Raw genomic sequence first — 15,886 nt, forward strand, 5'->3', positions numbered from 1 at the left:
TAAGGCTCTGCTGTTACCGCATCCCGCCTAAGGCGATTGTTGGTGGCGCCTTGGGGTTTTAGTGGGTATGCACATTCGCGAGTCCCACATAACCCTCCCGCACTAAGCAGTCGCACCGCGGTAGGGTATGCGCAATGCATTACTCCAAGTAAAAAAAAAATCCTGGGGGCCTTCGCCTTCCAACTTATGACAGAATAAGCGAATCTAAAAAAAGTTACTTTTTGTTCATCTTTTTTGTCTCGAAATGTCCAAATAATAGTTTAGAACCTATAAAATTCAATATGTATCTACTAAGTCTATGTTTCGGACATTTTGAGGTATTTTGAGTTTAGAAAGTGTGATTATAAATAAATTATTAAAATATCGACGGAGATGATAAACAAGATGGTAATGCCCTTCCACCGACTTCGTAGATATCGAGTTTCTTATTAGCTATAGATTAACGAATTTGATTCGATTTTAGTGTACCTACTAATAATTGCACAAACTATGTTCAATAATATTCAATAAATTAATTAGGCATGTCTAATAAAAACATAAGTCCCCAATGTATTATATTTTATAATAAATAAGCATGCCATATCAGTAGTAGATATTTATTATAATTAAATTTTTCCTCATCATGTTCGTGAATTGTATGATTATCCTCTGCTTTTTGTTGTTTAAAAAAACATAGGTATTTTTCAAATTTATAATGTGTAAATAATAAGCCATTTAAAAATATTATAATAACAGTATTTATTTAGTTAGGATGACTCCATCAAGATAGAAAAAGGTGTCTTCAGGCAATGTTCAATTGGACATAAACATAAATTCATATATTTCATTCTCACAATCGAATCAAACGAGTGCATATACAATGTATGTATAATAAAACATAAATATGTATAATGTATATACATATACAAGTAGTCTTTAACGATCAGGGTTGGAAAAAACAGGTTTTTAATTTAAAAACGTAAAGTTAAAATTATTTGAAAAACTTTTTTTCTTTTTAGTTTAGGGATATATTTAAAAATTCCCAGCGGGGCTATACAGGCGGGGTAAAACTATGAATTATATTCTATGGATATGGAAAACTCCAATAATTATATTTAAATGTGGGCAATTAGTCCATTAAATTATTGTCGACAGCCGACACTAGAGAACTAACAGGTCTTTACTTATATTGCATTTCATCTCATCAATTCTGCGACGGATAAATCCTCATAGAATTGTCAAGTCTCGTGTGAGAAAAAATACAATTTAAATATGTGTTTAAAAAGAACTGGTTGTAGACAGGCCGTCATATCACAATCTTGCCTGTGACTGTCAAATTTGTTAAACTGCACATAAATGGCCTAACAACATTTCACTTTTACTGACGTTCTTTAATACAAGTTTGATTTAACCAAATGTTTCTCACGACTTGAATAAGTAAACGTAGTGAGAAAGCACCAGTTCATTGGAAAACTACGAAAGACAAGGTTGTATTAAGTGTTCTTAATTTATCTAGTCAAGGTTATTTCCTTACTTTATGACCTCAAAGCTTTTAAGATTAAGTTTAAATTAATTAAATATTTTAACTGAAATCATCGTATAAAAAAAGGGGCGCAGCCTTTTAAAGCCTCGGATTTCAGTATTTTCTGTCATTTGTTTTTTCTAATAGGCAAGAAGGTAATCAGCCAACTTTACGCACGCCGGATGTTACGGTGTTTGGATTTAAGCCATGCCAGTTACCTAGCAAAGTTTTCCTTCACCATACAAACAGAAGAAAGTCCACTAGTAAGTACATAGCCGGATTTCGAACCAACGACGTCAGGGATGAGAGAGATAAATGGAGACCAGACAATTGAAAATGTTTAGCAAAGAGTAAAACTGACTAGTAACAATTAAGTTAACATCGTAATTATTCTTAATTAGTTTTAATCCCGGAAATGCTATAAGTACTTAAAGGAAGATTTTCTAACAAGGATCCTCAAGTAGTTTTTAAACCTATAGAAATGTCACCAATATCTCAATCTGTAATCCTTTCAATACAAAATAATTAAAAGGATAATGCAAGAATCAAGAATTCCTACATAATAATAGACATAAAAATATGTTTCGCAAATGACTGTACATTAGTAGAACGGCAGTTAGCGTTAAATCCGCTGTAATAACAAAATTTAATGATCCGTACTTTTGGTTCTCGAAATTATTAATATTAAATGTATGACACTTTCTCAGAATTTTTCGGCAGGAAATTCCTCTAACTACAAACAAGATCTTTAAAATTATCAATAAATTGTTATTAAAAGAACAAATTCCTATCGAGGCCGCTTGTTAGTTATCTCTCGAATCTTTGAACCAAATCAACTCGTTGTTATAATAAACTTTCGATTTCATATTCGTTATTATTGAAATAATACCAAGTACTTGTAATAAAATAGGCCACTGAGATAATTTAGTTTAAAGTATTCCATGCGTCCTCCGCCGTTTACCCTACTAAAGCAAACAAACCAGTTTCTAACAAACAAGATTAGTTATCGTTCATGTAACATGTGTACTGGCGTAAACGTGAAAATACTGCGACAGTAAGCGGGAAAACTTCATAAATTTTTAATCTATACACTCAAATTCTCGGAATAGTACTTTGCTTATGAAAATATTAAGAAATTTGTTCCTGTTACATATTTTATAGTTTGTATATAGAAAAAAATCAATATCAGCATTAGAGTGAACGTATTGGTTGTGTTTTGAATCAAATAAATTATGCAAACACAATACTAAAATATAGTAAAAAAATCGCTAAGTACATATAGACCTTCTATCACAATTTCGAAAAAATTATATATTCAACTGTTTTAAACTATTGTTATCTGTATTTTCCCATTCCATAAATAACACGGGTCAACACGAATTTTGAGTCTGCGTTCTGTACCTCTGATTTTGATTACTTATGCCTAACTAATTAAAGAAAAAATATTTTTATCTATTAAAGTTTGCTTTTGTAGTTACTACAACGAAATTTATTTTTTATGAAAGAGCTCTATTTTTTAATTTCAATTATTACATGTAAAAGGAAAACAGTTTTGAATTCACATTTTTTTATTGACTTTAATTATACAAGACGGCATATATAAACCCACAAATACAAAAAATAATACAAATAAGACTTTAAAAATGAACAGACTTGGTATTTCTTCTGTGTAAGTTGGAACTTTTTCGTATGAAGTCCAAATGTAGTCACCCATCATGTTTTCATTATATTGTCCTTGATAACGCTTTTCAAAGTTTATTACATCTTGGTGGAAACGTTCCCCTTGCTCTTCCGAATATGCACCTAAGTTGTCTTTAAAGTTATCCAAATGAGCATGTATCATGTGGACTTTCAATGACATTCTGCAACCCATAAGTTTGAAGTTGTGAAGCATATCAGTAATAAGCTCCGTGTAATTCTCTGCCCTTCTGTTGCCAAGAAAGCCATTAATCACTGCTTTAAGGCTGAGCCACGCTTGTTTTTCGTGGGTACTGAGGAGCTGTAGGAATTGTTCACTGGCCATTATTTTCTTTATTTGTGGACCAATGAAAATACCAGCTTTAATTTTAGCCTCTGAGAATTTCGGGAAAAATGATTTTAAATATTGAAAGGCCTCAGAGTCTTGACGCAGAGCCTTTACGAACTGCTTCATCAGACCTAATTTAATGTGCAATGGAGGCATTAAAATATGATCGGGCTTCACAATCGGTTCATTTTTGACATTATGTTGTCCTATTTGAAACTCGCTCCGTTGTGGCCATGAGTGCTGCTGGTAGTGAAGTGCATCGGCTCTACTGTCCCATAAACAAATGTAACACGGATATTTAGTGTACCCGCCTTGCATTCCCATCAGAAATCCAACCATTTTGAAATCTCCTATCACTAGGCCAGGCGTACTCTTCATATTTTAAAACTTGTAGCAACATTTTAACGCTCTCGTAATTTTCTTTAAGCATTACAGAATGAGCAAGGGGAAGAGATGGAAATTTATTTCCATTGTGAAGCAGAACTGCCTTTAACAGTTTGTCACTCCCGCTACACACCTACAGCCCCCCCTGCCCCTCTCCTGTATCTTCTATGCAACGGCTCCTAAAAAAACTGCTAAAACACTATAATATTCGTTTTACATTGTGTAAAGGTACAAAAGTAAACTTTATTTATTATAAATAGAGTTTCTGCTTCTTTTTCGATGTATACAATCAGAAAATATTCACTAAATAACAGACTCAAAGAAAAATATTTTTTTTGTTGACTTGTGTAATCTTTGCAAAGGCTAAATCATCACATTTCTCTTAACCCTAAGCTTATCATGTAATAGGAAAATCCTAAATATTGCTGTCAAAAAGTCAACGAAAACCGGTTAGAGGTTATTTAACAAACTTTTAAATTTAGAACTGAGTGCGTCATTTTATACGTCAATAAACAAAAAATAAAACATGTTTCTTACAATCCATTTATTAATTTTTAAAGTAACAAAGCCTTTTTGTGTTCAGATGTATGAGAACACATTAATTTTCCACATAAGTCTAGAGATAATAAATGATTGCAATAGAGAACCGTTTTAATAAGTGAAATAGGCAATGAGTAAAGATCAATAGAATGTAATAAAACTCAGCCTATAGCTCGTGATACAAAGATGTACGGTGATGGCACATTGCCAACGTCCATAAAAGATGAACTTCTATTATGGGACTTGCTGAGCAATTTTAGGACGCTATGTCTTATGTTTTGTCCTTTTTAAATCCTCATGCAATGAGCAGGACATTGCAAGGAGCTAACTCTAATGAAGCGTCCAAAAATCGTGTTGTAATTTATTTAATCATATAGTTCGGCTAAGTTAATTTATCATAAGAAGCACTTTGTTTGAAGCTTGGTAACAACTGCCTTTAATGGTTTTAAATATAAGTGTATTACACAAAATAACGGGTAGTGGCGTTGCGACGGTAACAAAAACTACCTTGGCTTACCTAAGGGTTAACAAATCTAAACTACACTCATGTTATTGGACATTGTCGGAAACGAGAATGTCAAAATACAATTTATGAGTGTGGTAAAAACTAAAGGGCTCAATATTGGCTTCAAGTGTGTGATAATTGTTTACATTTTGTTTACCCTAGTAATTATTAACTAAAATAGTTTTATGTAACTTATCTTAGGTTAGGTTACATACCTAGCGCAAGACATTTTTTGTTTTTTTCTAACGAAACTATGCAATTTTAATGTCTCACCCACCACGCAAAATCTGATCAAATTACTCAGATGAATACACACAAAATTGACTGCTGCAAGTAGCAGATAGTCTTATTACCAAAAAACAAAACTAGACTAATTTATACTTCAATTGGTATTCATCAGTTGAAAAATCGCTTGCGAAAAATTGTTATGGAACTTCGAAATTCTTGTTGAAAATCGCTTCGAAACCTCATTTGAAAATCGTCGCAAGACTCCAATGTTACTATTCTCAAACCAACACAATGTTTAATTCAACAGCTTATTTAGTCACACCATAACGCGTTGACCTTGCTATAGTCGTGCGTCTATTAACTATTAGAATATGTGAATAGTCAGTTGCTTAAACCGCACAAAACACGATCGATAGATGCTGTTAATAACATGCCGTTTCATAAACTGCTTCAATACGTACTGACAGAATGCTATTTGAGAGCAATTAATAAGGTAGAAAAATAAAGCTTGTAACTGTATATACAGAACATGGTTTATATAGTTCTCTTATGAGAAAAAATACATATAAATGAGACTAACACAAGCTCTTAAGTGCTTGTATCTACTTATGTATGTAGAAATAATATAGTACAGTTAAAATTGAATAAAAATTTTAAGTGACAATATATGAATTTTAATAATCATGTTTTAATCTTCTTTTAATATTCATGTTTTAATCTTCACATTTGATTTTTCTTTGATCAGTTTTGGTAAGTTTATAAGTTAATATGTAGTTGTCTTTATCAGTATTAGAATGTTTGATTTTTTGTATGTTGTCTTTATGTATATATTATTATTATTTTTGTATTATAAATTTGGTTTTGCAATATTGCACTTGTTCACAAATTACTTTTTTTACTGTTTGCTTTTAATTGCCTAGACGAGATAGCTTAGTATAAGGCCGCCCGTCGCACCGTTTTTATAAGTTTCTTGGTAATATTATTTAATTCTGGTACAATTATTATATACTTAATATAATAATTACATAATAACATAGATGCAGACATATTGGATTTCATAAAACAGCATGAAAACCTCGGCTCACGTTGCCAAGGCACGTATCCACGTGGGCGATGCAGAATTGCAGACTCTAAGGTCATGGACAGATGCTAATTATTGAGATGACGACTCACACTAACATAGCCTACATCTCAAGTAGTAAGCATTTTCCTTTACACCTTGGCTTGACATAAATCTTACAATAACCGAAACATTTTATAAGGATTGATGTTTAAGTAAATTTAATTAATTGGATCAGGATAAGCTGGATTTAGCTATACATTACTATGTTTTTGACATACTTTGGCCTTTCTTAATTTTTCCTGGTAGTATTAAGATTATTTTTGCCGTATCCTCCTACAAGTTTTGTTTTGTATTTTTAATTACATAAATCAAGATCAAATATTTTAAGGTTTACAATTTAAAATTCCAAAACAATATCATTACATAAATTTATATATTCTATGACAAAAAATTAATAAACATAATTAACAATTTAACCTCGTTAATATAATTAAAAGTGGAACTGTGAATTATTAAGGTCATTACGAATCAGTCTACAACGCGTATATCCTTTCTATTCCTATTTACCGTTTAATTTTGCAATTTTTAATAGACAAGAAAATAAAAAATAAAATAAATAACCATTTTTCATTTGTTACAAACGCTATAAGTACTTTAAGGTGTATATAATAATACACGGCTATTACTATTCGTTAACTGCATACGAATCTATTGCTTTGGTCCCGATTTTTTTATAATAGGGGTTATGCGTATATAGGTAACTATTAATAGCAGTGAGTAGTCAGGTATCTAGGTAATGTCGTATGTATAATGTATTAGAAAATTGAGAGTCAAATTGAACGTTCTTTTTATATTGTATTATAGAAATATGGCCTTACAAACTTAAATTAAGGGTATCTTAGTTAGCATGTATATGGTGTTTTTTTTTTAAATGGGAACAAGTAAGACTCCCAAGCAAAAAGATTGACATGTATGTCCCTCTATTATTTATACCTGGCCCTGTTGGGAGTTCTTTACTAAAGTATAGGTACCTTAGTGCTGTAAATATATATTAGTATAATCAATTTAATAAACTAATATGTTATTTTGGTAGCCACAGAAAAATTAGAACAGTTAATATGAAGGAAACTTTTGTACAACTTTTACATGTTGCGGTAGTGAGGGCACAATTATTTTCTTTTATACTATTTTATGTAATATTAAAATAATTCTAGAAAACAAGTTATTGGTGTAATAACTACTAGTCAATAAATTTTGAATACACAAAGTAATTTTACTTTGATTGAGGAGGTTCCTTTTTTTCCTACTCTATGGTTACTAATTTAAATAAAAGCATGACCACTTTATCTCATAACAATATTATTTATTAAAATACTACAGAATTATCTTTATAGCGTAGGTGGCCAATCATCTTCGCAATTGACTTCTGACACTAGGTCAAATGATAGCCAAAATGAATTTATAAATGATAATAAAATTGTATTTGGGACCTGCGCATTAATTTTTTTGCCTGCCTTTTCAATTTCTCAATATATGTCACTACAAATGTTAAGGTCAGTTGTTATAAAGCCATTTAAGTAATATTTAAATATAAGGTTGATAAAACTTTACCTTTCTAAGGATATCTGGTATAAAATGTTCAAAAAATTTTGTCTCAATCTATCTTACTAATCAAATCTATCAGGTAAGTTCCATATAGGTTTTTCTTGATAACATTTATTTTATAATGTAAGAGAACTAATATTTTGAAAAGAAAATTTGAACCAACCAATTTAAAGTTTTCAATTTAACAGGTCTCAACTAATTAGACTTGCTTTGTGTGTATGAAAAATGAATGAAACATAACAAAATAATTTAAGAACACAAAGAGCAATACATTAATCATACTCTAAAACTTGTTTATGAAATATTCCATAAAGATTTAAGTCAAATATGATAATTTTGCACCTGGTTATCTTATCACTGATAAATAAATATAGGTACAACACAAGTATCAGCTACATATAGGTGATAATAAACATAAATTTATCAAACTCCAATTAAGAAAAATTATTAAATTTTAAAATCCTATATTGTAAAACAAATACACGAAGTAGCAGAAAACTAAAGGATAATTTTATTTAATGATTTTATTGTATTTATTTTAAATTCATAAATGTGTATGTAAAAACATTAAAATAAGGTTTGTAGTAACAAAAATGGATAATACTTATAGCTTACATTCTTTAAATTAATAAAGTAGATAATAATCAAAGTTTGCAGTAGAAAAGTTTAAAATTTTTATAAGAATGGAGAACATAATATGTATTACAAACTCAAATATAAGATGCTATGAGAAATAATATAGTTACCATGTTTTTCTTATAGTCAATATTCCTTTTCCAGCCTTTTTTCCACTAGTGTCTGATATGACTGAGAATCGGTCGCTAAAACTCCGCTTGACGTCCGGAATTTTTTTGAGAATCTTTTCTCCAGAAGATAGCCTTAAGGACCTGCCTTTGCTTAGCGGTCTGTCCCTTAATTCAACCTCACTGTCAATTGCTTCAGACAAGTCATTTACTACAGCAGCACGCTTAATTCTTGTTTTGCTTTTGCCCCTTGTATTTTCGTTTTCGGTATCGATATTTTTATTATACACATCACGATTATCACGATCACGAGTGGCTTGTACGAAACACAACATAATTTCATCAGAAATATCCTTCATTGATTTACCGAAAAGAATTCATCCATAGCTTGTATTGAATACACTAGTAGGCTTACCTACTTTTCAAAGGATTATCAAGTTCATTCCCTAGTTCCTTTTTTGATTTCAGTCTAAATTTAATTTAGTACAGTATCATATATTTTGTTACAACATAGAGGAATCTGTTACAAGAAGTCCAAGTGAACTACTTGGTACACTTAACCATTCACAATTCACGAATCATTTTTCTGCTAAGGTGGACACGTATCTATCTTATTAGAACGTAAAGTTTTGCAATTTGTAAACACTGTTTAGTTATTTGGTAAATATAACCTACAAAAACATTTTTGACACTTCAGATTTGACGTAGAATTTAGGACGAAGAAATTATGAATTCACAGATTAAATTGATTCTCCGATACTTTCAACTTTCAAGTCAATGATCTGTTTATTTTTTATTATTTTCAAAAGAATTACCGCCATTTAACCACGATTACTAAGATGATCACACGACCGCGATGTATCGACTATCGAAATATCGACAGTAAGCGCCGATCAACCGACAGCCACTCGAAACAGCTGTTGACTAATACTGTAGTGGATTGTGGAACTCGCACAACTACCGCGAGTTAAACGCGAAATTATGTTGTATAGAAGCAGATTACACTACCTAAGTGATGATTCGCGACAGAGAATAACGCGTTTGTTAATTTTTTTTACATTAACAATATCCCCGATTACCTTTCAGTATTTATCGGTACTTTTTATCTGTACATTATTAGTTATTCATATATATTATGTAGGGAGTAGTAATAAACCTAAACTGCACGTTGTCAAACAACTACACGTACCTAAATGCTCTTGCCGACAGGAATAGAAATCAATACCTTAGTTATGACAGGGAAATACGCCAAGAAGTGGGATCACCAGGGTTACCGAGAACCACAACCTCTAGTGATTTCATTGAGCAACATGCTTTCTACGATTTCTTTGCCTTTCTGTTTTTTTTGGCTGTCGTAGTTGTATATGAATACCTACTTATCAATCAAAGAGGTACCTACATAAATTTATCGGTCCCATTCAACATTGGTAAAGAGACTTCCTACATACTATTAAGATAATATTCATCATTCAGACAAAATTGTGCGATAGGTTCATGTTTTAATTACGAGGATGATGTCTCAGTTATGACAGCGTTCTAAATTATCGTTGAGTACGTAATAGAAAATTTTCACGTTATTTAACTAATAAACAATTGCCTAATTGTTTATCCATGAACATAAGATGAATTTTTCTTCCTTGTGCAAACTTAGATCAAACGATTGGGTAATCGCCTTCATGAAACTCATATAAATTGTTGACTGTCAACTACATCATGAGTCAACCGTGATGTTAAGCGTATCTGCCAGGAAAAGTTTGTTCACTTCTAAAATAAACACATTAATAAAATCTTGAGAAGTACCAGCCCAAAATTTACAAGTTTTATAAGCCTTTTTATTTATATTTTTGAACTCTCTGAACACTCTCCATGGTAAATGCGGTAGAAGATACAGAGAGACCCCACATCACTACGCAAAGCCAAGGGATCAAGCCGCACGGAAAGTACTTTGTACTTTTTGTTTCTAATAACTTAAACAAAAACCTATTGAATACGACTATGCATATTCAATTTGACAAATTCCGTATTATCTGGTTATTCAAACAAAAAACATTTGGAACGATTTTCGAAGTAGCTTGGAGGAATAAAATCATTGTAAAGTGATCCTATCGTACTAAATATCGTAATAAGTACATATTAAAATAATGATATATAACTTGTTAGCTGTTTTGTATTATTGGGTCGGAAAGTATTCCCCATATCATCTAATTCCAGTGAAACTACCTACGAAAAGTAACTACAAGTAAGTACAAGTTTGATTTTGTTTGGCTTCAAACTTTAGTGGTAATGTTGTTTTAGCCTATTTTCATTTGGCCTACCTATGTTACACATACAATTGCAACCAGGCAATGACCTAGTCTACAGATGTAACCTAATTTTGTGCTCACGGTGTTTGTTCCCGTTGAACAATTTTAGTGTTTGCAAATGATACAAAATTCATTCAAAAACGTAATGTTTCCAACATTCTTTCCATTTCTTTAATTTTTTTTCGTTTAAGCTTATTTAAGTGATAGGTACGATAAGTTCCTTTACTGGGTTCATTTGTTTAAATATATATTATTTTGTATTATTACGTAATATTATAAGATCTAAAATTAAAAGATGGTATTTGATTAAAAAATCTATACCAAATGAACTCTCTATATGCGCATTTAACACTCGCTCGTATGGTGATGTAAATCATCGTGAGGATACCGGCCTTAGACCCAAAATATCAGGCATCTGTGCCTAAGGCCGGTATGTACATCAAAAGATCAGATAACAAACAGAAACAACCCTAAAGCCCAGACCTAAAAGGTTATACGCCACATGGTTTTTTAGTTATACTATTGTGTTTTTGTTTAATCTTTTTATGATAACGATTATAATGCTATATATTAACAGGTACGTCGTGACACATAAATCGTGCTAAAGCCAAAACGATAGATTTCTATTTTGTAACTTAATATAAAATTACTTAAAAAAGTAATACCAAAATCAAAACTGGCACTAAATCAAAGGCAATTAAATTTACTTTTATTAAAAATTCATTTATGTTTGGTTCAATTTATGTGCCTCAGTGAATGAACATGTGTGTGTCTAATTTCTAAGGTTTTTCTTTAGCGAGCGACTGTCACATGTTAATTACAACTTGGCCAATTCAAACGCTCTACTGAATCTCAGAAAGTTTACGGATCGCCGGATATTGATTGTACTCATTTACTTCATACCGTTCTCATACACCTCTTCAATTAATCAAAATTCAATAAGTGCATTTAATGAATGAGTACATTATTGTATTACAATACAATTATTATTTTATTAAAACATATTTTATATGCAAAATAATTAAAAATGAATAAGTAAATTTATTTTATGTTAATCGTAAGAAAAAATTCCAACGTATTAGGTCAAAGGTTTTTTAAATATTTCAGCTAACTATAAAACAATGTATATGAACTGATAAAACAGTATAATAATATAATAATAACGATGATAATGGTAAAGGTCAGTAGATGGTTCACTGAAAACGCGAACTTCATCAGTCGCTAAGTGGAACTAAGAAATTATAATAAAGTATTATTACTAAGCTCCTAATATAAAATAAAACATTTCTTTAGACTTTATTTTATTTTAGTTATAGTAACGTGTTATTTTGAGTTTGTTTTTGTAAATAATTTTTGCATTTCTTGTACTCTACCCTCTGTAGATGTTTCTTTTTCATTGTTCCACATTAGGGTCGCTTGTTAGCGATAAGGCCGCCCGTTGCCTTATAACTTTGGTAACCTGCTTTTTATTTTTGTTAACATGTTTGTGAATAAGGTAATAAAGCATAAATAAATAAATAAAACATATGACACATTATTTTATATATCTCTATTCTCAGTCCACATTTGGTCAGCTTAGCCGTTCTTAGAATCTTTCATTAAGTGTTAACGGTTACTTAAAAAAATTAGATTAACCCCACGACCCTATATCTAATCTGTAGCTCAAAGAGTTATAAGCTTACATCGGGCGAATTTTTGTAATTTTGATGTGCCATTTTTATCTTCTAATGTACATTTTTATTGAAACCTAGATGTATCGATTATATATTATACCAGCTGCCCACTGAAGTATTTCGAACCAATTCGACTCAGGGTCCTTCAAGAAAAGAGCGTACCTTAAAAAGCCGGCAACGCACTTGCGGGCCTTTTGGCAATGTGAGTGTAATTATGATTAATTATTAATAAGTAAAAACACGACTTTTAGGACAACTGTAAAGTTTTTATTAGAGGATTTAGTGAGGTGATATTTACACTGGAGATCTGTGCAGTGATATTTTAATGTCTATACACGTTTGGCCAAATGCAATTATTTGTATTTCTATTACCTACCCTCTACGACAATCTCCAGGGGAATTATTTCTTCGACTCCTGAGCCAAGCCTTTCTCAAGTTAACAACAGGCAGGCTATCTCTTCGCAAAGACCATTTTACCTTCCCACTTGATGGTAAAGTCATAGGGTACATGATAACATCACTTTCCATTTTTGGATTTTCCTTTACATCACATCTATAACTTACAGACTTATTTCCTCAACCATAAAAACTAAATTAGTCTAATTACACTGCCTTAACTTTTACACTTAGGAATGAGGATTGTAGTAATAATAATTAAAGTCGGTGAAATTTTAAAGTAAGACAAAAATATTCTAAATTTAAGATACGATAAAAACAGCGCAATGTCGGTAAAACACTAACACTGTTAGTGCTTATCACGCATACATTCGTTTCTTATTTGTTCAAAGATATTATAGCGGTAAATAATACCCCGTTGTCTTTTCACTTAAAGTATTATGAATTTCGAGCACAAGTTGTTTACGTGTTCATTTTAATTGAAATAATACGACGTGACGTAGATATGATAATCGAAACATCAAGAAGGTAGGGTTAAATATAGAAAAAACCAATAGCGCTACAAGCTTTTAGGTCTTGATCATTTGTTTTTCCTACACCTGACACACGCCGTTGACTATTTGGGTCTAAGGCATGTCGGTTTCCTTTAACACTATATAAAACTGTATGGGATGCTCTAACTTGTTATAAATCACATTCCATTTTAAACTTTGTTAATTAGTTTATTCTTCACAAACAACAGTAATTAATTTTATATTCACATAGAAACGCTCAAGGGAAAAAACATGAATATCGCTCGTCTTAAAAGTCTGTTCTGAGTGATATCCGCTTTCTTATTTTCTTAGTGTCCTATCTTTATGTTAACACGTACATCAAAATCTTATAGAAAATACTACACAAAAGAGTATGTAGATTTTAGTGCGTATCTGCGATTCGCGACACCTACATTGGTGCACAGTTGTGTATTGGACCTACGTCCTAAGGGATGACAGACGCACGCTAAAGCCAAGGAAGGCTACATTAGATAGTAAGCTCTAAAAGCATTGCTATTTCCTTATCTCACTCAAATACTCTACTACTCTTCGCTATGACATCCCGAAAGTTGTTAATGATATAAATAACAGTTTTTACCAACAAAAACTGGTATCTGCCTCTGTGATAACACAACAGGAACATAGATTGATCGATTTCGAGGCAATATTTATAAATCTGATCAAAGTAAATGATTACTGCTGCTTCGTTAGTTAGATTAGGTACCTATATGACATTATTCGCTTTTGTTATTAAACTGCGTCCTTTATTGAAACAGACCTAAAATTATACAAAACACAATAAAAAGTTCATTTCATCCTTGTCTTAATTATAGTTACGTAATCACAAGTGGGTATTATTAAATCTAAGTACGTGCTAGTTCAGGCTAGACACAATTAATTGCTTTTGAAAGACGAAATTTATATTGGCGAAACGCCAAGAAATTTTGAAACTGCATAGTGCAAGATAACCTAATCAAATTATGATAAAAGTAACTTTGAAACTAATATAAATATTATGAGAATATCCGAGTTTTTTTGAAACTCGACTGGATAAAATTTATTTCGTTTTATGGTACATAGCTTTCAGCTTCAAGTATATTAATTATGACGTTTGAGGCAAAAGTTTTTATTGGACTAAGCATCCTTCATAATTAAGGTAAAGTTTGAAAAAAATATTTGTTAGAATGGCTTAGCAAACCCAGCTGAAATGTAGAACATAAACAGACTACATCTGGGCGCAAGGTAGTAGTATGCCTGCCGAGTCGAGAAAAAATTTGGATGTTGGATGGACAAGTCAATATATTTATTTAAAAAATTTGTAATTTTGATATGGACAGTATTCGATGTGGTTAGGTTAGCTAATTACGTAATAACTTAAGACAGAAGGTCTCTTAAGAAGGGACCAGTTGAATAAATTAACCAACTTGGTATTGCATGGATCTTACAACTTTATGTGGTAGAAGAACTGCGTTGCGAAACTTGATTGAAAACTTGGATTCTTTATAATAGACTGTACTGCTTTTGATATAGATGTAATTTCTTCCTTCTTTTAATTTTATTTCTTGGCTTGTAGGAGTTACAGAAATGTACATTTTATACCAACATTTAAAGGTTATCGAATACATTCAATAATAGTTATAAGTGTATTTTTATTGCTTTCGTGTTCGTGTTTGCATTAATGTTTAATTTTATGCGTAAATAAATTTTATGTCTGAATATGCCTTAAACATACCTATTTTATTTATTCAACGGAAAAAATACCGTTGTACAAAAAAGATAATCCAAAAATGTAATGTGGTGTTTGCCACAGCACTGGCTTAATTACCATACAGCATGCATAACAACTTATTTTTGCTATATTTTATAATATACCTAACAACCTTGGAACACCCGAATAACAAATGTTATTCGTAGCTTGATATACGTCATAGAACTCGCTATAAACATTGTTTGAACACAATATGTGAAATACTGTTTTCTTCGGCGTTTTATCGAATCGGATCGTGGGAATAGAGAATTTTTCTAAGCGTAGAGACTGTGGAAGAATAGTATGTTAAAGCCTTCTTACTATATATTGATGAACTTCTTACTATAGATTAAAATCTGAACTTAAGTTTAAAAGATATCAGTTTAAAGTTGGCAAATGAATTTATTATTATGGAAATATTATTTAATATATAACATATGTTGAGAAAAAAGATATTGTTTATTGAGTAAGTACAATAAGGATATTTTTCCTAGTTTAAAAGTTATTATTTGTAATAGGTACTCTTATTTATTAAATATTTTGTGGTTTGTAAGGACGAAAGTCAAACGACTTTTCAGTATTTACGAACACTCTTACTAAAATGTTATATGCAAATTTTATCGTGATTTATTGTCGCTA

At 31.1% G+C, this 15,886-nt stretch overlaps 1 protein-coding gene across 3 annotated transcripts in view; it reads right to left on the minus strand.

Moving 5' to 3' along the window:
* LOC125050099 (uncharacterized membrane protein C20F10.07-like) overlaps positions 1-15,886 on the minus strand; it is a 63,804-nt gene that overhangs the window by 31,374 nt on the left and 16,544 nt on the right. Inside the window, exon 1 of one of the 3 annotated variants that reach the window (XM_047649703.1) lies at positions 12,948-13,298. The exons of 1 other annotated variant lie outside the window; for it this stretch is intronic. In XM_047649703.1, coding sequence (XP_047505659.1) covers positions 12,948-13,099 — 152 coding nt within the window. In that variant the 5' untranslated portion in view covers positions 13,100-13,298. Of the gene's footprint in view, positions 1-8,598; positions 9,540-12,947; positions 13,299-15,886 lie in introns of those variants that run through there. One more of the 3 variants, XM_047649702.1, reaches the window with a different exon arrangement.

Source organism: Pieris napi, chromosome 6, assembly GCF_905475465.1.
Source record: "Pieris napi chromosome 6, ilPieNapi1.2, whole genome shotgun sequence".
In the NCBI taxonomy this organism is placed as follows: Eukaryota; Metazoa; Arthropoda; class Insecta; order Lepidoptera; family Pieridae; genus Pieris; species Pieris napi.